We start from the raw sequence: 26356 nt of genomic DNA, 5'->3' as shown, positions 1-26356 counted from the left end.
GCGCCGAGATGTTGGCTCCATTCAGTGGCGGGTTCCGCGTTGGACGCTGCTTGGGCGGGCGGGCGCTGCTCTCGCTCACTAAGAACAGGTCCTCGGCCGGCATCACTCAGCGGTCAGCAGCCGCAGGAGGAGGTAGATCCCGTTCTGGTAACAATTATAACAACTGCGGCGGCGCACCACAGGCCTGTCTCTCTCTTTATACACCCGTGTCTGCGGGGCGTCCTGAGGGGCTGGAGGCCGCCCGGGCGCGGGGAGGGAACGGAGCCCGCCCGGGATGCTCCGTGTCCCCGGTGCGGCCCCGCGGGGGGAAGCAGCAGCACGGTGGTGCGAGGCCCCGGGGCTCGGCCTGCGGCGGGGGCAGCCCCGGGCCCTGCGGTGAGCAGCCCGGGCTGTGTTTATCCCCGTCAGAAGGGCGACAAACGCCGCCGCCCCAGGCCGCGGGATCGCCCGGGCCCCCCGCGCCGGGCCCGAGCCGCCCTCAACTCCCGTGGCCCCGGAAAGTTGGGAAGGAGCGGAGCGGCTGTCGCGGCCTTTGGAGGGAGCAGGAAGCGCCGCCTGGTACTTTATAGAGTCAGTGTTTCAGTGTTTGGGCTTGGCTTCCTGGCTGCTTGTTCAAAGAAGTGGCCGTGGCTGACACGCCGCCGTGGCTGGCTGCGCGCCCCACCAAAAAAAAAAAAAAAAAATACTAATTGGTGGTGTCTGGGCAGCCCTGGTGGTGGTGTCTGGGCAGCCCTGGTGTTGTGTCATGGCAAGAATCTCTTAATTAGGAGGAAGAGAAACGAGCAGACTTACAGCACATGGATGAAGGGTTGGAGAGAAAGGAGGGTCTGGCAGCCAAGCGAGATGAAACCCACCAATATATATTTGGTGTCTTTGTGCTGGGCATTCCAGAGGGTAGTGAACATCAAAGGGAGGTTTTCTGTGTACCTGTGATTTACCTGTGAAAGAGCTTGGGCAGAATGTGCAGCTCTGCAGGTGGCCCATGTGTGTGCAGCCAGCAGTGCCTAATGCCTTATTAGACACGATAACATCTGTAGAAATTTAACCCTGTGTTTTAAAACAAACTGTGCGTTACAGTCGCAGGAGGAAAGTTCTGACAATCCTGTGTGGCGGCTTGTGAGTCAGCAGCTGGAGTGCAGGCAAGCTTTGGAGCCTTTTTCTCCTGCAGGCTTAAGACAGGAGCTGTCAAAGTGCGTGGTAGCGTGCCGTGGTTGAGTGAGGACTAATTGGATATTCTTCTTTACCAGTGGCGCCAGCAGCTCCACCGCAGCAGAGGCAGCACTGGGGCATGGATAGGTTCTCAGGTTCTTCTGTAGGTTAAGTGAGGTGTTTCTTTCTGAGAGGTTTGTTAGAGGTTGGCAGGTGTGCACTTCGCCCGACTGAGCCACCTGCAGCTCGGTTTCCCTGTGCTCGGTGCTGCTTTCCCCAGGAAAAAACTCCCATTCGTGAGCGCAGCAGTTGTTGGGAACATCCTTGTCCACCTCTCAACCTGCATCCAAAAAATATCTGTGTTTCTGAGATGAGCAGCTCCAGCACAGTTCTCCAGGACAGAGCATGAGTCCTGCTTATTCCTGGAGTTTTTCTGAGGGGTGTTAGGGTAAGGTCTTTGTCCTACCCAGCAGTAGTTACACAAATGAAAATAAATCCAGAATTTCAGTATATCTTGTCAGATTTGGCCAAAAATACTGCTGCTGCAGTTTCCACAGTAAAAGATAATGGACTTTCTGGTGCTTAAGAATCAGAATATTTAGGAAAGGTTCGTTAATGTATAAAAATGCAGCTCTCTGCATTTTTATACATTAAAATAGGAGGAGGAGCTGCTACCAGCCAAGACCCCAATACCAGTTCAGCCCCACTGTCTCCTGGTTTTTGCAAAAAGTCTGATAATACTGTAAATTGCAGTAATTGACAAATACTCTTTCCAGGATAGCGCTCTGGAATCATTCTCATCCCAGTTCACCCAGGTGTGCTTTGTTTAGTGGACGTTTCCATCCTCAGGTGGTGAACTTAGTTTCTCTGCTCAAGTGCTCCACACCAAACTTTTCTCCCTGTTGAACCGGCTGCCTCAGAATTAAAGGGAAGGAAAGTAATTCCAGCATGCTAAAAGATCTGCTTCCAAAATAACCTGCCTGCCTCTGCCAAACACTTAATTAGTAATTTCTCTCTCCACCACTGTTCCTTTTAATCTGCAGATCTCAAGGTGCCTTAGAAATGTCCTTTGAAGCGGTGGCCCGGGACTTTGCTGGAGGGAACCTGAAATAGTTTTGCCGCTGTTTCCTGCTGACTTTCCTCAGCAGCAGCACCTGGTCAGCTCAGGGAGACAGAGGTGCCAAGGTGGAAGCCTTGTGGGGAGACAAACCCGTATCCAGTGCTGGCCTAATGTCATAATTTTAGACTGCTTTATCATCGCTGAGGTGATGAAGCCAGGCAGCGTGTGCCTGGTTTGTGTCATGCTGGGGTGGGCCAGGCTGGGCTGTTTATTACTGAAAAAAAAAAAAATAAAAAAATTAGAGTGCATCCACAGCAGGGCTGAGGTGGTGCAGGCTCTCCAGAGGGATTGCTGTGGGGACACAGAGGAAAGTCTCTGTTGGCTTAGAAATGGCTGAGGCCTGAAAAGTTGGGAATTCTGTGGGGCATTGTGGCCTTGAATTAACAATTTCAGCTTGACAATGAAAAAAAAAAGGCTCCTCAACACAGGTGGGTTTCTGTAGATGAAGGAAAGGCTGGCACAAGCCACTGAGAGAGGATTTCAGGAGCACTGGAAGTGGCATTTCTGTTTCCCCAGCCTTCAAAGGGAAGGCAGAGTGCAGAGTCATGCAGCACAGGTTTCTGTGCACTGGCAGACACTCCTTGGCACTGAGGGGAGACCCACAGGTCAGGCAGCCTGGGCAGTAATTGAAGCTGGCCTTGCTTTAATTGACTCTGAGCTTCCCGACTCTCTGACCAGCCTAATCCTGCCTTTTAAGAGTGAGATTAACCTTTCCCTTAAAAGTAGGTTCTGCCATTTAACAAATCCATAATTGGAGCAGCAGAACATTTGCTCTCAGATAAGGGCACTTGTGAATATTGGTAATCAGTTTGACCTGGCCAGATGCCTCCTGATAAGGCACAGCAGGGAGCTGTCCTCTGGTGTGCTGGAGGATTTAATCCCCTTAAATTGTGGCACAGCAAGTCAAAAATTACCAGCTGTACTGTACAAGACTGAGGTGCACCACAGTCTTGTTTAATTCTCGTTGTTGTCCAGCACTGGAGGGAGAACAGAGATCCTGGTTATGCTGACACATGTTTGGGCAGAGGTTTATTCCTCGTTCAATTCTGCTTCCTTCTTGCTAGTTCCTCCTCACGGGACCTTGCATAACCTCAGTCTGTGTTTCCACACCAAGGCAGGTGCTGCCCTTTCCCTCAGCTCACGTCCCTTCCCACGGAGATGCTGCCAGGGCTGGAGCCCCTCTGCTCTGGAGCCAGCCTGGGACACCTGGGGCTCTTCAGCTGCACAAGAGAAGCTCCAGGGAGAGCTCCCAGCCCCTGCCAGGGCCTCAAGGGGCTCCAGGAGAGCTGCAGAGGGGCTGGGGACAAGGCCTGCAGGGACAGGACACAGGGAATGGCTTCCCAGGGCCAGAGGGCAGGGCCAGCTGGGATCTGGGGAAGGAATTGGTGGCTGTGAGGGTGGGGAGGCCCAGAGCAGCTGTGGCTGCCCCTGGATCCCTGGCAGTGTCCCAGGACAGGGCTTGGAGCAGCCTGGGACAGTGGAAGGTGTCCCATGGCAGGGGTGACACTGGGTGAGCTTTGAGGTCTCTTCTCACCCAAACCACTCTGGGATTCTCCATCACCCTCTACTGCCAAAATCCTCTCCCTTTTTTGTGGTTAAATACCACCTTCACGAGCCTCTCCATCATCAGCCCCTTTAAATCCTCCCCGGACAGCAGCAGGGTCCAGCCCTTCCATCTCCCTCCAGCCAGGAGGTGTTTTGGGGACCTTTCCCCAGACCTGTTCTTGCAGCTCCTCACAGACAACTGCTCCCCAGGGCGTGAGGCTTGGTGTCCCTCTGTCCTTCCCCACGGGTCCGGGGCCAGCTCGTGTAAGCTGGGTTTTGCAGACAAGCCCTTCCTAAACCACATCCAAAAGTCTGTGACAAGTAGGAGATGTGCGGGATAGGAAACAGAAACAGGGAACAATTGGAATAGCAGCGGAGGAGAGCTCAGGGCTGAGTGACCAGTGAGGTTTTGTGCTGGATATAAATTAACTGGGATCGTATCTCTTGGATCTAAACAGAGGGCTGGGTGGAAAATGAAACTTGATTCTCCCCCTTTATGAATCTGAGATACCTCCATCAAGGGAATTATTTTAGGTGCTGCTGTGACACCTCGGAGGGAAGTCTCCTCTCTCACACCAGGGAAAAAAAACAAGATTTGTATCAGGCCTCTGAAAAGTCTTTTCCCCTCTGCCTCATTGATTAGAGTTAATTGATCGAGTTAGGGTGTTTGGTTCTTAAGTGCTCACAGTCTTGTTTGGTTCTTAAGTGCTCCTTAACTGCAACAACGTAATTTAAAGTTAATTAGGGAGAGGTAAGGTGTTCGTCCTACTTTTTAATTCCTCGCTGAGGATATTTTCTGGCGGCCCCAGGCTGATGGGACTGTGGGATGGGGTTTGCTGTGACACTGGAGTCATTTTTGGCCTCCCCTGCACGGGGAGATGGACCTGCAGCCATGGCAGGTGAGCTAAAGCTGAGTTTTGGTGCTCCTAAAGGCAGCAGGGGGTGAATTTCCCTTGTCTGATCCTGATTTCCCGAGTGCTGGCAGCCCAGCTGTGCTCACTCCACCGCTGGCAGGTTTGGGGAGGAACAAGCACGTTAGAGGCAACGTTTGTTTGTAGTGCTGGCAGCCTGGGGAAAAGTTTCCGTGCCTCCTGCCCCACTCCACACAGCAAATTTATGGTCTTTACCCCAAAACAAATAAACACGGGGGCTTTGAGTGGAATTTCTGCCATTTATAGGCCTGAACAAACAAGTGAAGGTTGAGAGAAAGGGATGCTTCTGAATGCAGAGCAGCTTCCCTCTGCTCTTCATAGCAGGTAGAAAAGAAACTCGGGTTTAACCAATGATGAAAAATACTGAATGTTTGCATGTTTTTTTAATGCTCAGAAAGATTTTCAAGAAAATCATCGGATTGTAACTCGTAGGACCAGTCTGCCATCTTAAAAGCTGATTATGTGCAAATTTGATTATAGAAAGGTCTTCTCAAGTATTCAGGCGATATTTTAGATAATGAAGTTCTGTTCCTTAATTCAATTTTGTCTCCCGTCTGGAAGAAATTAAAAATCCAAGCCATGCATTGTTTCTTTCCTTAAAAGTGTCTCAAGGCCTGCTTTACTGTCCCTGCCTGTGGGTGTATAGCTGGGCTGGGTCCCCTCTCCTGGTCCCCTGCTGTCCCCTCCCTGTGTCACCACACAGACCGTGGTCCTGGTTATGTCCTGCTGTGCTTCCCCTTGCCTCTCTGCCTCACTGGAATAACCTTTGGGTAAAAACTCCACATTCTCTGCTGCCTTATACAGGCACGTGGTAAATGTTAATTTCTTCTCCAAAGAGCTTGTGATCAATAATGAAGTGAGTTCAAGAATTGCTAATGCCTATCAGGATTGGGACTTGAGTTACACTAACAATTTGTAAATTCTTTCAGGGAAACATCCTTTGGTCAAAAGGATGTGTTCTCTCTGAAAATAACCTCTTTTTAAAGTTCGGAATAGTAAAAATCCACGCCATGAATCCACAGTTCAGTGGTTTCGGCCGTTTCAATTCCGCGTTTTGTCGCAGTATGGTTTTAAAGTGCTGACAGACACAGTTTCTCTCCCGTGCAGTCCAGGCCAGGAGATCTCATTGTTGGAAAGGTCTGGGGGATCTCGGTGAGGGCTCTGTGGCTGCACCTGCCCAGGGTGTCCTGTGCTGGCTGGCATTTTCCCCAGTGCCAGCTCCGCGGTCACCACGGACAGTTAAAATTGCTGCTGGCCTTTCCGCTGCGCTGTGATGGTGTAAGGCAACACCGAGAGGGAGAGCTGGCTGCCCACACCTGGTGCCAGCCCCCCTCAGGATCCCTGCGTGCTCCCTCCATGCTCTCAGCATTCCAAACCCTTCCTTCTCTTCCCTGCTCACGGCTCCTCGAGGCCGTTTTGGGTGGTTGCTTTACTGTGAGCAGGAGCCTCACGCTGCCTGTACTCCTCTCCGGCCTGTGGGTTCACCTGTGGGTTCTGCTGGCTCTGTGAGGTGTCTGAGCATTCCCTTTGCCTTTCCAGGTGCTCCAGAGGAAAGGAGGATGCTGTCCCGACTGCGCAGCGCCGCGGCACCCTGCACCATGGTGCGGCAAAACCTGCACACCAAGGAGAAGGGCAAGCCGCTCATGCTGAACCCACGCACCAACAAGGTGGGTGCCTTCTCCTCCCCAGGCCTCTTATCTGCGCCTGCTCATAGTCCAGAGGACCTTGTCCCTCGTCCTGCACCCTTTGGCACGGCCAGAGCAGGGTGGTGGAGGCAGGGAGCAGTTCCTGCTGGGGCACCCGTGCTGCTGCTGCTGCCACCAGCCTGTGCTGCCCTGGCACAGTGTCAGGGGCTCCTCACCCCAGATTTAGGTGGTTTAAAGTCCTTGGCACTCTAAAAGCCCCGAGTCGTGTCGGTGTAAAAAAGCAGAGTCCTCAAGGTCTGTTTTCAGGTTTCTCGTGGTGTTTATTATTCGATATCTCAGGATTTTCTCTGCTCCCAGCCGAGGTCTGGACAGCAGCTGGGACACGAGGGGACTGCCCCACAGATGGGATGTCCCCTAACATTTATACAGATAACTATGTGTTGGTTATTTACTATTTTGTGCCAATGCCCAGTGTCCACACTAAAAGTGACATTTCTACTTTGCCCCAATCCACTCTGACCACTTTGTGCCATCAACACCCCAAAAGATGGAGGACGAGGAAGAAGGAGAAGTCCATGAGGTACCACCCAAATTCCACCATCTTGTCCCCATTTACTTCTATTCTAAAATTCTAAAACTATTAAATTCTACATCATCTACTGTGCTAAACCACTGTTTTCACATCCCGGTGGTTTGTAATTCCTTTCTCAGTGTCAGAAGCTTTTCCCATGGATTAAAACCAAACCTGGTGTTTTCCTGGGCTCTGTGCCAAGGTCTCTGAGCCCCAGGACCAGCCCCACACTCCCTGTCCAGGGCTCCAATTCCCTTCCTGGGGTCCCAGGCCATCCAAGGGGATGTCCTGGACTCCAGCAGCACAGGAATCAGCACTGCCTGCTGGTGGGGCTGGCTGGGCCAAAGGAGAGCCTCAGCAGGGAGAGGCTGACTTGACTCCTGAATTTGCAGGAGTTAGTTCTGAGCTCAGGCCTGCTGATCACAGAAAGCCTCAGCCTCTCTGTCCCGGCCCTGTCCCTTTCTGGGAAGGCTGAGAGTTGGGACTCCCTGTGCAGAGTCTGAAAGAGCACCTAAAAATAAACCTTAGGGGGAGCTAACCGGGGGGAGACATATCGTGTTAATTCCATGCATTGAGGTAGACTTACAAGAAAGTAACATTTTGTTCCCTTCAGAAATCTGTTCCTGTTACCACAAGCTCATCCATCCTCAACCTCTTTTTTTTTTTCTTTTTCTTTGTTTTATTGGTTTGGGTTTTTTGTTTGTTTGTTTGTTTGTTTTTGGTTTTTTTGGGTTTTTTTTCCCTGCTGGAGTTGTAGTGGCCTTCAGGATTCTTGAAGCCATTAATGTGTAAATTAAAACTGGTAAGAAGTCAGATGAGGGCCTTTGGTGGCTGATCCGAGGTGTCAGGAAAGGTGGCACATCTGCCTCTCAGACAGGGCATTTCCTGAGCAAAGGAGATGAAAGTTTCCCCTTCCCTTTCCCTCTGCACACTGGAGTGCAAGATTCCTCAGTCCTGCATGAATCCATCTGCCCAAAGAGAGGGAACTCTGGAAGGTAGAGGCTGGCTGACTGCAAGAGTGAAATTGAGATTGCTGTGTCAGGGAAGGAGAAAAGAGTAAGTTGGTGTGGTTTGTCAGAATCAGATTATCTCAAGACTTTCTGAGCTCTGAAGACTTTGACATGCCAGTGGAAATTGCTTCAACCCCTGCAAGCTGTTCCAAACGCTGATTATGCAACAGTATTCAGAAACGAGAACAATAGGTCATTTCTTACTGTTTTTCTAGTGATAATACCCTTCCATTTGTTTTTTAACCCTGGAATTCTCTGCTGGGCTGAGCGCAACACAGTTTTCTTTCCTTGAGGAGTAGGAGGGAGTGTCGGGAGCTTCTGTTTAATGGCAATTTGTGAATTTTTGAATGCCCCCAAGGAGTGACACTTGTGAGAGGGAGCCCGGTTCTGCATTAGTTTGTCTCTGCTGTGTCAGCATGTCCTTCCTGCTGTTGGAATGGATCAGCTCGCTGAGTGGTGCTGCTGGGTGCAGTATCTCTGTGGACTGTGCATTTTGGACATTCAGCAAAGACATAAATGATTTATTAAATGATTTATTAAACGCTTTGCCCCCCGTGCTTCACATGTGTGTGTATATATATATGATCTGCATACAGAAAGAGATAAATTCTTGCTTTCAGCTTGTTGAGATTATCATGTTTGACTTGATTACACTTAATTTTTACATCCTCTATCAACTCTGCAGAGCGTTTGGTCTCTCCTGAGGCACCTGTCCCTAAAACAAGAGCAGCAGAAGGACAGCACCAGGGGCAGGAACCAGCCCTCACCCTTGTGCAGATTAACTCATTACTCTTTGCCACTGGAGTAGGTTTTTCTCTTAAAATTCTTCTCTTTTTTTGCCCACCTTGGCCTGTCTGTGGCAGGTGGTTTGGGTTTTGTGTCTGAAGGCCAGATTTCGGGTGTTCATTGTCAGGGTGGCTGGAGGAGGCAGTGAGCTCCTCCAAAGTGCCCTCAAGCAATTGCAGAGCCTGCTGTAACTGCTGCTGGCATCCTCGTCTGCTCCCAGCCCCCTGTGATGTGTGATTTCTGCTCCCTGACAGGGATTCAAATTGCAGTTAATTGCCTGCAGGACGTTCTGTTCTGCTGGAGGCCCTTGCTGTGCCGTGGCTGCATTTTAAAGCTCGCTGGGTGCTCGGAACGCTGTGAGCACAAAACCATTGGTTTAGTGCTGGCAATTAACTTGTTACTAACACTGCGTGGTGCTTCAGATGGGCCAGAGTTTGTCCTTCCATCTCAGAGCAGTGATGCATGAGGACAAGGTCCCTGCCTTGGGTGTGTTGTGCCACGTGGAGTGCCATCAGAGTGTTGTCCCACTGGAAATGCCTGACCTGTGGTGTTATCTGTGTGTCTGCTTTCCGTGCCTTGCAGAAAATCTGTGACTCTGGATAATTGGTGGCAGCTCCTGTGCTGGAGTTGGTGGTTTTGGTTGTGGCAGCGATTCTTCTTGAGAAGAAGGGCCTGACTGTGTTTTTTGCACGGTGGATTCCATTTCCCGTTTCTCAGGGTTGTTTGGTTGTCACAGAATCCCCGAGGCTGGAAAAGCCCTCCCAGACCACGGAGTCCAAGGTGTCACCAGCCCAGAGCACTCAGTGCCACGTCTTGTCCTTGCCTGAACTCCTCTGGGGTGGGGACTCCCAACACCATTGGAATTGCAGCCCTTTTTCAGTTCTTTTCCATGGAGAAATCCCTTCTCCTGTCCAAAAACTCCTCCTGCACTGACAGTGCCTCTCAAATCTTTGGCTTCAGCTGGTATCTTTAGGATTTATACAAGCACATATTTGTGTGTATGCCTGGAAATAGCAATGGAAACGTTGATAAATGGAAACAGTGATAAATGTTAAGGAAATGCTCACTTGGAAATGCAGGTTAGTAATCCCAGACTGATCCCGAGGAATTTTACCAACATCTAAACTTTTACACAGGTGGTTGTCTCCTCATATGTTATATCTTGCTCACAGTTTCATCTGTGCTCATTCACAGCTTTTTCAGAATTAGTTTCGTGCATGGCTTCCAGAGTGCTTTTAGAAACTGTGATGAATTTACCTTTGTGTAAAAAGACAATTTTCTCAAACTTAGTACATTTCCTCCCCGACCTGTGGGAAACACCCCAACGGTACATTTCTGTTTCGGGGTGAAAAATAAACAGAAGGAAAACCCAACCAAAGTCAAAGCTGTTTGGGCAGAGTGAAAGGGATGCGACAAGAGAATGTAAAAACAGGATTGTGTGAGCTTGAAGATGTAAAAGCAGGTGCTCCCTTCTCACCATGCTGGTTTTGACACATTTCATTTATTTTAATACGTTTTAGATTCAGGCTTAGCCAGCTGGGCTGAGCAGCCAGGGCATGGAATTCCCTGGGGAAACCACAGGATAAACAGGATGTGGGATGGGGATGGTGATTGTGTGGTTGCTAAGAAGTGCACTGCTTGCAAAGGTCGCTATCAGTTTCTGTTCAGTCAGGAATGAAAGACCCCAGAAGGCAGGAAACTGAGAGAAAATGTGCACACAGCCCCTGTTCTGTGTCCTGCCCAGCTGGTTTGGACACGGAGGGATTCCTGGATGGAGTTTGCACCTGCAGGTTTTATCAGCTGCTCCCCAGAGGAATTACATGTGGGGACACGGAGCTGTTTAATCTGTAACCAGCTGGCAAAGGCGGTGGGAGGGTATCAAACCTCGTTTACCTGGGATCAGGTGTTCTGCTCCGTGGGCTCTGGGGTGCAGAGGGAGGAAGGGCGCTGCCGTGGGTTTTTTATTGTGGGATTAATGCCCTTTTATTGTGGGATTAATGCCCCCGAGCAGCCGCCTCTGCTCAGCTGGAAAAGCAGCAGTTTATAGAGATGTCCCCGGGGCGTTCAGGGATGCCATTTCCATCATCGTGCTCATGATCTGCAGCTCTGCCCCTGGAAAACGTACCCGGGAGAGGCTGGGCTGCCTCCTTGGCAGTGAGTGAAGGCTCTCTGCTGCTCCTGCTCCTGCCTGTTCCCCTTTTCTGCAGGGCAGTCCTTTAGAAAACCAGCAAACCATTCAGCTGTGGGCTGGCTGAGCGTGGGTCATCAGCCAGAGTGGTTCACAGCTGGTTCCACCCTTGCCGAGGGGGTCCAGGAGCTGGTGGCACCTTTGCCTGTGTCTCGGAGGGGTTTTTCCTCACCCCAGATTTAGGTGGCTTTAAAAGCCCCGAGTCGTGTCAGTATAAAAAAGCAGAGTCCTCAAGGTCTGTTTTCAGGTTTCTCGTGGTGTTTATTATTTGATATCTCAGGATTTTCTCTGCTCCCAGCCGAGGTCTGGACAGCAGCTGGGACATGAGGTGACAGCCCGCCTCAGGGGATGTCCCCTAACATTTATACAGATAACTACATATTGGTTATTTATTATTTTGTGCCAATGCCCAGTGCCCACACTAAAAGTGACATTTCTACTTTACTCCAATCCACTCTGACCACTTTGTGCCATCACCACCCCAAAAGATGGAAGACGAGGAAGAAGGAGAAGTCCATGAGGTACCACCCAAATTCCACCATCTTGTCCCCATTTACTTCTATTCTATAAACTCTAAAACTACTGAATTCTGTATGGTCTACTGTGCTAAACCACTGTTTTCACATCCCGGTGGTCTGTAATTCCTTTTGCAGTGTCGGAAGCTTTTCCCATGGATTAAAACCAAACCTGGTGTTTTCCTGGGCTCTGTGCCAAGGTCTCTGAGCCCCAGGACCAGCCCCACACCCCTGTCCAGGGCTCCAATTCCCTTCCTGGGGTCCCAGGCCATCCAAGGGGATGTCCTGGACTCCAGCAGCTGCGGAGGGAGGGATGGATGGAGGTGTTCAATGGGATGGAGATCCAGGAGATGTCACGGTGCATTGCCGTGCTGTGTCACCCAACAGGGTACAGACTTCTGGGAGAACAAAGGTAGAGAAATGAGTTTAGAAATTATGGAGGAAAGAAGTCAGGAGAGATTCCCGTGTTCTGACCTTGTTCTCATAAACTTTTAATCTCTGGTGGAGATAGCAAAGACACCTTTGATTCTTGTGAGTGAACTTCATGAATCCGCAGCGGAGGCGTCTTGTGCAATAGTGAACTTTGTGTTTCGCCCAAGGGAGCAAAGTCAAGAGAAAGCAGCCCACAATCCAACATAAAGTCTGCTTTATTCTCGAGATGTTTATGATGCCGCTTCAAAGGCTGTGCTGCATCTGTTCTGACAACTATTAGGAGTTACAAGGAAACCGTTTTTTAAATCTGAGTTTCCAAACAGCGACGTGTTCACGTATAAACCGTATGTACATCTTTGTCAGGAGCCCTGGATGGGATTTTTGCTATTTATGAGGGCATTTATGGCTTGTTAAAAGTACACTTTCTTACATACACAGCTACAAGACTGCAGGAGGGGAAGACTTATCACCACTAGCACTTCTCTGCTCGGGAACCTCTCAGAGCCACTGTCCTCAGCGGTGCTATAAAAATCCTGCCTGCAGCATTCGGGCTGCTCCACGCAGAGCACGCAGCTGGAATTGGTATTTATAGCAGCACTGGCTTTGTGTGATGGAGCCCAGTTGCTGCGAGGCCCCTGTGCCACAGTTTGTGGATTAAAGTTTGTGCTGGTTCCCTGAACTAAATAAAACACTCTCGGCGTTTCGCTCTGGTAGCATTTTTCATTCCCCCTTTCCCAGCAGAGCGCTGGTTTTGTTGCAGTGGATTTGTCCATCGAGAGTTAATTAGTTAGTTAATCAACCCGTGGGGTTTGAGGTGTGCTCCTGCTGGATGTTCTCCCTGCTCTGTCCGAGGAGGACTCCTGTTTGTTCTGAGCCCTGAAGAGGATCAAGGAGACTAACGGAGTGAAAGTCAGCACTTGGGGAAAGGACACCCGGCCTGCAGAAAGGGATTCCTGCTGCTTAAGCACTTAATCCCGGGGAGAACTAAAGGGAGCTTGGCGCTTAAGTGCCGGCTCTCAGTCCTCTGAGGACACCAGACTGCGGGGGCTGGTGTCCTGGGGCTGGCTCCAGTCCTGCTGGGGTCACAGAAGGGCTGGGAGGTGTCCTGAGCCTGTGCTACTGCAGCTCCATCCCGGGAGATACAATCCCAGGTCCAGACCCGGATCCAAATCCAAAACAAGCTCGTGGTCGTGGACAAAGATGCAGCAAGTGTTAGGAGGACTCGGGGTTTTGTCTCCCGGCTCTGAACTAAACTTGTCCCCTTCCAGTTGGAGCAAGGACTGGATTTCTGTGCGCAGGCTGACGTCATTCAGATTCCTGATTTAGGCCTGGGCAGAAATTAAATCCTCTTTGGATGCGGTGAGGTGTAATTGTCATGTAAATCAACAGCTGAAAGTACTTAGCGTCGCTTAATAATCCATCCCGTTTGATGCTATTGTAACTCGGGAGACATTCAACACCCAGATTCACTAAAGACAGGAAACAATGAATTCTTTTGTCCTCCTTCTTCTTCTTCTTCTTCCTCCTGTAAGCACCATAAATATTATGGCATCCTTTTTGTTTTTGTGGCATGTGAAATAACAGAATACTACAGATGTTTGCCAGCTGTGCTCGGCCTCGTGGCCTAAATCACTCGCACTGCAAGCACAGTTTGTGTTGGGAAAAGGCAGCTTTTAAAAGGTATTTATCTGCTGTATCTAGCTGTATTTAAAAGGTATTAAACTGCTGATGGCGGCAGGCTGCAGGGTTGTCGAGGAAAAGTGAAGATAGATGGGAGGTTTTGGTGTGGAGCACGCATTTCTGCTCCAAGAGAATGTATATTTCCTGTGAAGTATGTGCAGAAGTGGAACTGCGACTTTGCAACATACAAAAAAAAACCTCTGTGGCACCCAGAGCGTGTTTCCCTGGGTTTTTCTCTTGTGTCAGTGCTGTTCGTGTTTCTCGTGGAAACGTTGGATTATTCAGATCATGTTCTTGGAAAAAAAATGATCACTTAAGTCGCTGAAGTGACTGCTGCATCCCACCAGAAAAAAAAAAAAAAAAAGGGAAAAAAAATTAAAAATCAACCCCGCAAAAAACAGTGATAAGGTTAAAAACTTGAAGAATGAACTGTCATCTGAAATTTATTTGTATTTAGAACGGAAAGAATACTGGAGGATAGCAGTTAAATTGGGAAAGAAAACAGTGGTTTGCAAATGGCTCCTGACTACTTGTAGAAAAAACTCTATTGTCCTCATAGTAAAAGGCTAAATTGAAATCAGTATTTAGTGTCAAACGTATTACATGAAAGGTCAGCGGACACGAAAATAAACACAGAGAAAACCAAATTTAATTTAGGGTTAAATACTTGGAGTTTTCCGCAAGAAGGCAAAACACTGAATTTTCTTGGATTTAGGTTGGGTTGGGTTTTTTTTTTCCTTGCTTTCTAACTCTTCAGGCATTTTATTACCGTAGAGCTTAGTGCAGAACGAGTACAGAAGAGCAGTGGGCTGCTTTGGTCAGTGTAGCTGGATGTAATTCCCAGAAAAGGAGCTGCCAGGAGACGTTCCTGGAGCTGTGCTGCAGCCTCAGCCCCAGCACAGGGTGAGCCACAATTCCCTCTGATAAAAGGAAGTTTCCTGCCCGATTGTTGGGGGCTCAATCTGCACAATCCAGTCGTTAAAACTTCACCTGTACTCTAGGTCTGGCAGCAGCTGCTTGTTTCATGTTTCTGGCTGCTCAGGGAGTTTTTATACCCTTCTGCAAACACAGAGCCTCGTTATTAAACTTTCCTGTTGTCTTGCTAAAGGTATTTTTCTGCTTGTTAAGGCCTAACTCTGCACAGCACAAAAACACAGTCTTATTGTTCCACGTCCTCACTCTTGTGTCTTTGTAACTCTGGGCCTGCATCTGCACTGCTGGGAGAGTTTTCTGCTTTCTCTGTTTCCCACAAAAATTACTATTAGAAAGAGAAAAATCATGTAAAAATAGTAATTATTTTAATGGTGGGATTCTTTTCTCTACGGAGTACTGTTTAGAAACCATAAAGGTGTGATGAATTACACTACAACTCCTTTTAGAAACTCTTGAATGGATGTGCTTTCTACAAATACCTGTGAAGAGTCTGTTCTCGGATAGGCAGAGGTAAAAATATTTATGTTCCAGTCTGAATTGATGCCTTTGTTGCCAGGTGGAAAAGTGCTGATTTTTCTTTCTTGTCAGTTGAGGAGTTGAACCTGGATGATCCTAAGGTCTAACTCTGCACAGCACAAAAACACAGTCTTATTGTTCCACGTCCTCACTCTTGTGTCTTTATAACTCTGGGTCTATATCTGCACTGCTGGGAGAGTTTTCTGCTTTTTCTGTTTCCCCACAGTTGCCCCTTTCGGTAAAACACAAATAAACCCTCCAAAGAGCTTTGTCAATTCTTAACCACCCTGCACTGCAGAGCTCTGCTACAGCGTGTCCTCTTTTAATTAATTTCTTTCTCCTTATCCGAGGCACCTCTTTTGCTTGCTTTAAGTGCTTTAACTTTGGACCACAGCGATTGTAATGCTGCAGAAGATAGAGTCTATTCCAAGGGCAGGAGCAGTGATCAGATCCAGTTCTAATTGCTGTTTCTTGTTTTGATAAGCCCCCTCTGCTCCAAGGTCTTAGTTCAAAGCCTTTGTCTGTGTCTGCATTTGAGTACAGTGCTTTGGGGTAACTGCACAAGACCCGGTGATCTCTCTGTAGGGTTTTGAGGATTCCCTGTAACTTCATTTCCCACATCTCTCTCTCGGACAATAAAGGCTTCTCTGATGGTTCTGTCCATCACGTGTTGCACACACTGTAGTTAGTGTACAAGGTAAAACTGCTAATGCCACCACTGAAATAACCAACCTGTTGTACAGAGTTCCCTTAACCGAGGTGCAGAGCTCCATCCTCCAAACAAATCATCTCACCCTGACCCGCCTTGATTGGAGCTGTTAAACCTTCCAGCTTTTGAGCGCCTTTGTGGCTGGATTCGGAGTGGTTCCTGCAGCACAAGCCTCCACGTTCCTCACAGCCGTGTCCGTGTGCCAGTAAAATAAAATTAATCGCTGCTCTGTTGTGAAGGGTGGCATGTGTAACGCTGCTGACATCTGTCAACACATCACTGATTGCACTGGATGTGGCATTAGTTTGTTTACTCAGCCAACACCCCACCTGATCTAATTATTTCAGTGCCATGGCTGCAGCGTGGAGACAAACCTGCTGAAACTCTTCTTGCAGCTTTCCAGGGAAAAAAAACCAAAACAAAAAACAAAACAAAACAAAACAAAACAAAAAAAACAAAAAAAAAAAAAAAAAAAAAAAAAAAACCACACACACACAAAAAAAATCACTCTTACGGTTTTTTTCGTATCGATTGGCAAATCTTTTTCCTCTGTGCTCTTTCTTAATGGAAGAGCAGCAGGTGCTACCACCTCCCAGGTGTGATGGAATGCCTTGCCAAGCCCTGCCTCCACAAATGAATCCATGTCCTTTTGGTAATTGTTGTGGGTATCAGTCAACCCCAGAAAGCCCACCCCAAGAGTCTGAGTAACTACAGCAAAAATTGAGTTTCTGTGTGCAAAGTAAAGGGGGAGTAACACTGCACTTTGAGGAACCTCTTCCTCGACAAAAAAAAACCCCACAAGGCAGAGATTCCATTGTTAGAGAGCCAAGAATTTCCAGCTCTTGGGGCTGGGAGATGGCTTTGGGAAGTCCAAATGTCCCAGTCACTCACGGGATTGCAACCTCACCTGGTTTACTATTAAGCTGCTTTTTGGTGGAGGGACCATCCCCTGTAGGTTTTGGCCAATCTTTTGTGGCACAGCGACCAGACAGGCTGAAAAAGGCTTTTCTGGGTTTGAGCTGGGCAGGCAAATGGTGTCTGAGCCTGCAGCCTCGGCTGAGGCACCCAGACATTGGGTTTTGGTTGTTGCACAGGCAAATCTGCACTGTGACACAGGCAGGACGAGCCACCACCAGCCCAGCGAAACTCTCAGTTTAGCTCCATACCTTCCATGAGCTGTTTTTCAGCTGTTTTTTCATCTCAGTTCCCAAGTTCTGCTTTTGTGCTTTCCCAGATTGGTTTGGGGACTAGCCAGGGGTAATTTCACCTATGGAAATTCAGTGTGGGGACGCACCTTTTCTGACCCTAACACACAAGGAATGCCAAAAGAGCCCCACAAAACCAACAACTTACTTTTCACAGAGACATGAAAACGGAGGTTTGCAGGTTCCACAGGTGAATCGTGGTCTCTCTGCTGGGCTCCTGTCTGTCTGCCTGTTTCCCTGCCCTTGGAATTGTCACCGTGTCCTTGAGCATGGCACAGTTTGATATTCTTCACTGGAACCCACTTCGGTCCTGTGGAGACACAAACATTACCCTTTCCCCCAAGTTATTAGTCCAAAAGGACCTTCAGTTTGTTCTGTCTCAGAGTTCCTAATTAAAACAAAGGGGTTTTCTTTCAGTTTTGCTGTTTGAAAAGTGCCTGAAAATCGGTGGGTGAGGTTCTGCAAAAGAGCTGTTCAAAAAAATGAAAAACATATAAAGCTTTGTGTGGCCTCTACCCCCTTTTGTTGGCCTAGAAACGTGTTTTAGAGTGTGATGTGTCCTTTCAATAATTGCTAGATTTGTGGGGGAGTGGGGAATACCAAAAGTGTGGTGTTCAAACACCCCAGTCCATCAAAAACATGGCAAATTTTCTTGTTTTTCCTTCTTGGGGCACATTTTTCTTGTAAAAAATGCTGACTGGCATGGTTGGCTGTCTCTCCTCCGTGGACAGAGGCAAAGACTGTGTCCGAGAAGGCATCCACTGACAGATGAATATTTTTAAATTTCCCAAAGTAGGGATATTAGTGACATCTGTGTGCCGTAATTATAAACTTTGCAAACCCCGTGGGTCTCACAGCTCCTGCAGAGACAGGAGGTGGCCCAAGCTGACACTCAGGGCAAGTGTTGTGGACAGCTTTAGCCTGACTTTTGGAAATGTCAAACAGTCTCGCAAGTGCTCGTGCGTTTTGGTGAAAAAAAGGCACGACTCGGTTTTGCTTGTCCGAAAACGATTGGAAAAGTGTTTGAAGCAGCCACTGTCAGTCTGTCTGCTCTTGCATTTCCTTCTGCCACGAATCCTGGAAGCCAGGAATGAGCCGCAATGGGAGAGACAAAATATAGGTTAGTTCTGCATTGCAAAGTTGTATAAAGCCTGTGATATAAGGTATCATTGCCAGCATCTTTTAAAACCGATCCCTCTATTCTTTTAACGACATTAGCAGCATAAGCAGGATCTGTAATTAAATTAAAAGGTTCTGGAAGAAGCTGAGAGGCCCTGACCACAGTGGCTAGCTCAGTAATTTGAGGGGATCCCTGTGTATCTGATTCCCAGGTTTTATTTGTTTGATTTAAACACACTATTACTGGTTTGTGTGTTTTCCCCAATGCGTCAGTGAAGAGAGTTACAGCACTCAAAGGCTCTTCACTGAATGTGTTTTTTTTCCTAAAACTTAATTTTGCTTGCAGTAATTTGTGACCTGGATAACGAATAGAACAAACACCAGAAAAATGTATCAATGCGTTTTGTAAATCATCTGAATTTTGCAATGCCCAACCGAGGTAATCTTTTTTCAAGGGTAGGTAGATAATTGCAAAAATCTTGATCTGCTAAGGTTAATAATCTTGTTCTGGCCCTGATTACGGTCTGTCATTTCCACAGTTGTAAAAATTGTCTTCAGGGACCTATAAGGAAGAAAAACCCACTCCATTATTAGCAAAGGATCTCTTTCAGAAGAGTCCAGTTGTGAGATGAGGCCGTAGAGTTGCATTTTTTCCTCCTGAAACTGCAAGAAAGAAGGGCTTTTCTATGTGCTTGTCTCTTTTGGAAAGCTTCTGTGGCTTTTTCAAGGGCCGTCTGCCCTTCAGGAGTTAAAATCGTAGGAGATTTGATGTCACAGTCTCCTCTCAATAAGAGAAGGAGGGAATTCAACACGGGTAATTCCCAAGACAGGCCTGACCCAATTAATTCCTCCAAAACCTGTTGTAAATCTTGACAAGCTACTACTCCAGAGTTGTATTTTCCATGGCTTAGTTGTTTGCTCACTCATCCTCCATCCCAGGAGGTATTTCCAGGGTGGGATTTCTTGTGTTTTCAATCCAGAGATTTCCAGTCCAGCGTTTTGGAGCGTGGCAGGAACGCTGTCACGAGTTTTCTCCATCTCTGCCTGCCCGTGTGGTGCGTGGATTGTGTGGAGCTGGAGACAGACCTCGTGCAATAAAAATATTTCCACATTGTGGACGAGCTCCTCATCCCCGGAGGCAGAGATTTCCAGTGGGATCTTTGCAGTGGTTCTCTCTGTGGGTAGTTGGAACCAAAAATATAAATCTCGGGGTGAAGGGGAGTGTTGGAAAAACAGGATTTTGCGCGGATGATAACGAGAGGCCAGTCCCTTGGGATCACTGACAGAGAGGGGAATCTCTGGTCACTTCACTCAGGTCATAAAAACCCTCCAGGAGTCAGGAATTTTCCCGTGGGTGACAAACACTGGTGAATTCCAGGGCCGTGATCTGATCTTTTTGCAATTGCTCCTGTGCTAATATTTTAAGGACACTGAAGTTTTTTTTTTTTTTCTCTGATAAACACCAGGGTTATCATTTTTCTGTGAGAGTTTTAGAGTGGCAGGTGACAACGTGGTCAGGCTCTGGTCAGTCACAGCCCACCCACTCCACCCAAAAGACACCAGACAATGGAGCAGAATTCCCAAAAGGCACCTCTTGGCACACAGCTCCGTTAGTTAAAAACCGAGTCCGTGGATTTGTGTTTAGCTTGGGCGTATCCACAGGTGGAGCAATTGCAATAGCTGTCAGTGTTTTTGGATGAATGACTACAGGAACACTGAATTAAGCTAAAATTATTAGCTCTTCGTTGCAGTCTGCTGGAACAGCAGCTGGAAGGACTGAAAGCCCAAGAATTCTCTCTCCTCGCCTATAATTAAAGTCTTGTCTTTGTGGTGAAATACCAGTAACTCCTGTGGGTGTGCGTTCATGACAAACATCCTTTAAAAGGTAAATTGTTTTGGAAGTTGCCAGCTCACACCGTGCCCCTCGGGGTAGATGTCTGATAGCAGACAGTTGGTGTTCATCCAAGTCAGGAGGACCTTCCATTCATTTTTATCAACTGAAAATTAATTTTTTTTTTTTCATTTTTATCTGAACCTCATATACTGAGGTGTAGATCTGGTAAGTGTTTTTAGTTGGTAATAAACATCCCATTGTCCAACAGACAGATGGGTTCCCATTTTTAGTCCCCCGGAGCTCACCGTGTGTCTTCCAGCAGGTGTCTTTCCCAAACTCAGTCCCAGCCAGAGCAGCAGGCACAGGCAGGGTGAGGATTTCCTCTTTCCTTGCAAGAATGAGTGTCACCCACTTCTTGACACGGATCTTTATAATAATCCTGTCCTCCCAACAGTTTGGCATATACTCAGTTATCTCTCCTTCAAACGAAGGTGGGGCACCATTCTGAGGGATCTAATTCCCAAAAAAGGGGCTGCCAGGAGACGTTCCTGGAGCTGTGCTGCAGCCTCAGCCCCAGCACAGGGTGAGCCACAATTCCCTCTGGATAAAAGCCTCTGGAAGTTTCCTGCCCAATTGTTGGGGGCTCAATCTGCACAATCCAGTCGTTAAAACTTCACCTGTACTCTAGGTCTGGCAGCAGCTGCTTGTTTCGTGTTTCTGGCTGCTCAGGGAGTTTTTATACCCTTCTGCAAACACAGAGCCTCGTTATTAAACTCTCCTGTTGTCTTGCTAAAGGTATTTTTCTGCTTGTTAAGGTCTAACTCTGCACAGCACAAAAACACAGTCTTATTGCTCCACGTCCTCACTCTTGTGTCTTTGTAACTCTGAGCCTGCATCTGCACTGCTGGGAGAGTTTTCTGCTTTCTCTGTTTCCCACAAAAATTATTATTAGAAAGAGAAAAATCATGTAAAAATAGTAATTATTTTAATTGTGGGATTCTTTTCTCTACGGAGTACTGTTTAGAAACCATAAAGGTGTGATGAATTACACTACAGCTCTTTTTAGAAACTCTTGAATGGGTGTGCTTTCTACAAATACCTGTGAAGAGTCTGTTCTCGGATAGGCAGAGGTAAAAATATTTGTGTTCCAGTCTGAATTGATGCCTTTGTTGCCAGGTGGAAAAGTGCTGATTTTTCTTTCTTGTCAGCTGAGGACTTGAACCTGGATGATCCTTGTGGATCCCTTCCAGGTCGGGATATTCTGATTCTCTGACCTTTCTGATGGCAGGAGGAATTTGGAGTGTAATTACAAGGCATAAAACAAACCTTAGAAAGCTTTTTCTAATTTTTTCTTTTTTAAACTTGGCAGTAAGAATCTGAAAGTCGAGAAACAGTTCAAATTAGTATTTAAGTAGCAATAAATTTAAATTCCGTCCACTCTTGGTTTTCCAGATGGAGAAGAATGGGAAGGTTTTGCAGTTTAACTCTTCTAATTTGCTACCAGTCAGTGTTTTTGGTAGTAGACAAACAGATCAGCAGTGAAAAAATGCGGTATTTGGGTTGAACTGTGATCTCAGCAGAAGCCTTAGGGCAATTCAGGCTGTATTACTAAAAAAAGAAAACAGCAGCAAGTGGAGCAATTCAGATAAAAATCTGTGGGCTGAGTGCTGCTGTCTGTGGCTGCAGGGCCCAGCCCGGGAGTGACCCAGGTGAAGCAATGGAAAAAGCAGCTGTCACTGGGATAATTTCACTTTTATCCCTTTGCAGCTGCCCTGCGGATCCGAAATCTGGCACGGGGTGTGGGCAAGCTGTGGTGGAAAGGAATCCCCTACAGATCCTGAGGAAAACCCCAGAAGGAAAACACCCATCCCCTGCCTGGACGGAAGGGAGCAGCTCCTAGAAAAAGAAGTTCCTGGGGCCAGGATTGATAATTGTTGCTTCTCCTCTCGTTTTTCAGGGCATGGCCTTCACCTTGCACGAGCGACAAATGCTTGGGCTGCAGGGACTGCTGCCTCCCAAAATAGAGACACAGGACATCCAGGCCTTACGCTTCCACAAGAACTTGGCAAAAATGACTGACCCCTTGGAAAAGTAAGCGCTGCTCCAGCCTCGTCCTGTCGTGAGAGTGAAGGGGAATATCGGGGCTGGGAATTAAATGGAAATACTGTCTGGGGGTAACCAGGGTTTGTACTGCCTCCTCTGGGTTTTTTTCAGTTCTCGGGTGTTGTTTTCACTTTGGCACTTTTTCCTCCCGTGGCTAAATGAGGTTGGGAAGGTTCTTTTTTTGTTATTTTTTCAGTCATAAAACAGCAAAGAGAACGTGTGAAAACAAGTACCAAAGCCGCAAACCTGCCTGCGACCTTTTAATACGTATTTCTGTGATACGTGAGATGGAGTGGCAGGTTATTAGAGCACAGGAGGTGGCATTCAGCCCACTCTGTAAAAATGTGTGATAACAAAGGCAAATTGAGCGTTTGAGGCGCCAAAACCAGTGTTTAACACACACAGTAGTTGCTGCTAAAAAGGAACTACCAGAGTAGGATTTTAAGCCTCACAATGTGTATTTTTTTTTTTTTTAAATATCTTTCATTACTTAACCCGCTAGTTTGGTGAACTGCAAAAGAATTTTGCTGTGTTTTATTCTTAGAGCGCTGTGTTTTGAGCATCCCGTTACTGTTTTCACACAATCTTTTTGTGTCTCTGCCTGTAAAAACACACAGTCTCCTCCAGGCAGGAGGAGAACTGGAAAGGTTTGGGGCTCACTGCACGGCATCAAAGCTCTTTTGTTCTCATCAGAACTGAAAGATGGCTCTCAAATCCACGTCGTGTCCCTCGCTGGTCCAAAACACGGGTGTCATCTGTGTTGGCTGAGTGCCCAGCTGCTGCAGCCTGAGGCAAATTGCTAATTCATCTTTATGTCGTGGGCCAGCAGGGCTGATGCACAGTAAACCGGTGGGAAAATTTGCACGAGTTCAGCTTTAATTTACACACCCATGTGGGGAGCTTTTTGAGTTACCCCTATAAAAACGGGTGGGTTTTTTTGAATTTTTTTTTACAGCAGCGTGTTTGTTTTTTTGAGCATTTTATTTAAGATGCAAAAGGGTAAATGGTGATTTGCTTTCTGGTGGGGCTCAGTTTGCTCTACGTGCATATGTCAATGTTGGGATTCACATTTTTTAGGTGAAAAAACAGTTTCACCCATGTAGGGAGCTTTTTGAGTTACCCCTATAAAAACGAGTGGGGTTTTTTAATGTTCCGTACTACAGCAGTGTGTTTGTTTTTTTTGAGCACTTTTATTTAAGATGCAAAAGGGTAAATGGTGATTTGCTGTCTGGTGGGGCTCAGTTTGCTCTACATGCATGTGGGATTCACATTTTTTAGGTGAAAAAACAGTTTCACCCAGGTAGGGAGCCTTTTGAGTTACCCCTATAAAAACGGGTGGGGTTTTTTGAATATTCCATACTACAGCAGTGTGTTTGTTTTTTTGGGCATTTTATTTAAGATGCAAAAGGGTGAATGGTGATTTGCTGTCTGGTGGGGCTCAGTTTGCTCTACATGCATGTGGGATTCACATTTTTTAGGTGAAAAAACAGTTTCACCCAGGTAGGGAGCTTTTTGAGTTACCCCTATAGAAACGAGTGGGTTTTTTTGAACATTCCATACTACAGCAGTGTGTTTGGTTTTTTGAGCATTTTATTTAAGATGCAAAAGGGTAAATGGTGATTTGCTTTCTGGTGGGGCTCAGTTTGCTCTGCGTGCATGTGGGATTCACATTTTTTGGGTTAAAAAACAGTTTCACCCATGTAGGGAGCTTTCTGAGTTACCCCTATAAAAACGGGCGGGGTTTTTTGAATATTCCATACTACAGCAGTGTGTTTGTTCTTTTGAGCACTTTTATTTAGATGCAAAAGGGTGAATGGTGATTTGCTGTCTGGTGGGGCTCAGTTTGCTCTACGTGTGTGTGTTGATGTTGGGATTCACATTTTTTAGGTGAAAAAACAGTTTCACCCATGTGGGGAGCCTTTTGAGTTACCCCTATAAAAACGGGTGGGGTTTTTTGAATATTCCACACTACAGCAGTGTGTTTGGTTTTTTGGGCATTTTATTTAAGATGCAAAAGGGTAAATGGTGATTTGCTGTCTGGTGGGGCTCAGTTTGCTCTACATGTGTGTGGTGATGTTGGGATTCACATTTTTTGGGTGAAAAAACAGTTTCACCCATGTAGGGAGCATTCTGAGTTACCCCTATAAAAACGGGCGGGGTTTTTTGAATATTCCATACTACAGCCGTGTGTTTGTTCTTTTGAGCACTTTTATTTAAGATGCAAAAGGGTGAATGGTGATTTGCTGTCTGGTGGGGCTCAGTTTCCTCTGCGTGCATGTGGGATTCACGTTTTTTGGGTGAAAAAACAGTTTCACCCATGTGGGGAGCTTTTTGAGTTACCCCTATAAAAACGGGTGGGTTTTTTGAATATTCCATACTACAGCAGTGTGTTTGGTTTTTTGAGCACTTTTATTTAAGATGCAAAAGGGTAAATGGTGATTTGCTGTCTGGTGGGGCTCAGTTTGCTCTACGTGCATGTGGGATTCACATTTTTTAGGTGAAAAAACAGTTTCACCCATGTGGGGAGCTTTCTGAGTTACCCCTATAAAAATGGGTGGGTTTTTTTCAACATTCCATATTACAGCAGTGTATTTGGTTTTTTTGAGCACTTTTATTTAAGATGCAAAAGGGTAAATGGTGATTTGCTGTCTGGTGGGGCTCAGTTTGCTCTACATGCATGTGGGATTCACGTTTTTTAGGTGAAAAAACAGTTTCACTGTAGTTTTGTTTATAAGGGCGAGGAGCCTCCCTGCTGCATCCTGCAGTAAATCCGTGTGATGTCTTGTCCCAGTGTTCCTATTTCACCTCTCCAGTGCTGCTGCTCCCCGTTTTCCAGCTTCCCTTCCCTGCTGGAAGCCTGGCTTGGCAGGGAGCAGGATTTCCATGGGGAAATGGGCAGGAAAGGAGCACGGCAGGTGGCGTTTCCCCTTGCAGGTACATCTACATCATGGGGATCCAGGAGAGGAACGAGAAGCTGTTCTACAGAGTGCTGCAGGACGACATCGAGCGCTTGATGCCCATTGTGTACACCCCAACCGTGGGGCTGGCCTGCTCCCAGTACGGACACATCTTCAGGAGACCAAAGTAAGGCCAGAAAACACGCTTTGCCCCCGCTTTCAGTGAGTTTTTCTCCGCAGGCTTGCCCGAGGTTTGGAGATGGTTTGTTTTGTTTTCATTCCGGCTCAGCCACACAGAGTTCTGTGCCAAGTGAGGGCAGTGAGTTTGTTAAAATATATCTCAGGTCAGGACACAGTTTACACTGAGAAACGTTTGAAAGGAGAGGTGGAGAAGGGTCGTGTAAATAAATACACCGAGTGCGGGGCTGCAGCCCCGTTTCCAGCTCTTCCTAGATGCTGTACAGTCATTCCAGGGGGGATTTCCCCAGCTGTCAGAGGATTCTGTGGGTCTGAGGATCTGCCTCAGGGCATCTGGAAGGGAGTGTAGATGGAAAGGTATTTCTGGACATCACCCTCGCTCCCTGCTGAAGAGGAATGGTTCCAGGTGTGTTCCTCAGGTCATTCCATGCCCAGGCAGGAACAGAAGCTGTCCTTTGAGCAATTCATGTCAGCGGCCCGTAAAACTTCAAATTTTATATTTAGTTTTTCAAAAGCACGGTGAAAATTCTAACTGTCACCCGTGAAATGTTTCTGATTTGTGTGTTTGTTTGTTTTCTCTCAGAGGATTATTTATCTCTATCTCAGACAGAGGCCACATAAGGTCAATTGTGAGCAACTGGCCAGAGAACGACGTTAAGGTACTGTGTGATTGAGTTTCTGGTTGTTACTCCATCTCAGCTGAGTGTTCTGAGGTTTACTGGCATTTGATGGGAACATAAATATTTATTAGTAATGCATTCTTGGCTCTTTAGTGATGATGGCGGAGTGCAGCTAATTAAGGTGATGCACGTCTTAAAGAACGGTGTTTTATCCTAAATATGATGTTTATGGGTTGGGGAAAATATTCCTCATCTGTTTTTTGTTTTACTGTGTGAACATCCCTCAGTTTGTGCCTGGGAAAAAGAACCACAACTGCTGTTGATCTAATCTTTGTAAATTTCAGTGATCACGTATGATTTGACCTGGTTTTTTTTTGTTGTTGTTTCTCTGCCAGGCTGTTGTCGTCACTGACGGAGAAAGAATACTGGGTCTTGGAGACCTGGGGGTGTACGGGATGGGAATTCCCGTGGGAAAGCTGTGTTTGTACACAGCCTGTGCAGGGATAGACCCACACAAATGCCTGCCCGTGTGCATCGACGTTGGGACTGATAACACAGTGAGTCACCCCTGTAAAAACTGGGTGGGATTTTTAATATTCCATACTGCAGCAGTGTTTATTTATTTTTTTTTGAGCGCTTTTATTTAAG

At 47.1% G+C, this 26356-nt stretch overlaps 1 protein-coding gene across 1 annotated transcript; it reads left to right on the top strand.

The window, feature by feature from the left end:
• On the top strand, positions 1 to 26265 carry LOC136374844 (NAD-dependent malic enzyme, mitochondrial-like; the record flags this gene model as incomplete). The annotated part of the gene is made up of 6 exons (XM_066340235.1): positions 1 to 132; positions 6286 to 6413; positions 21848 to 21981; positions 24928 to 25077; positions 25672 to 25747; positions 26104 to 26265. Coding segments are annotated over exons 1-6 (774 nt in total), but the record flags the coding sequence as incomplete, so codon positions are not given.
• Between the last annotated feature and the right edge of the window lie 91 nt (positions 26266 to 26356).

Source organism: Sylvia atricapilla, unplaced genomic scaffold (assembly GCF_009819655.1).
Source record: "Sylvia atricapilla isolate bSylAtr1 unplaced genomic scaffold, bSylAtr1.pri scaffold_155_arrow_ctg1, whole genome shotgun sequence".
Taxonomy (NCBI): Eukaryota; Metazoa; Chordata; class Aves; order Passeriformes; family Sylviidae; genus Sylvia; species Sylvia atricapilla.
The sequence above is the reverse complement of the archived record's forward strand: the minus strand, read 5'-3'. Positions and strand labels throughout refer to the sequence as shown.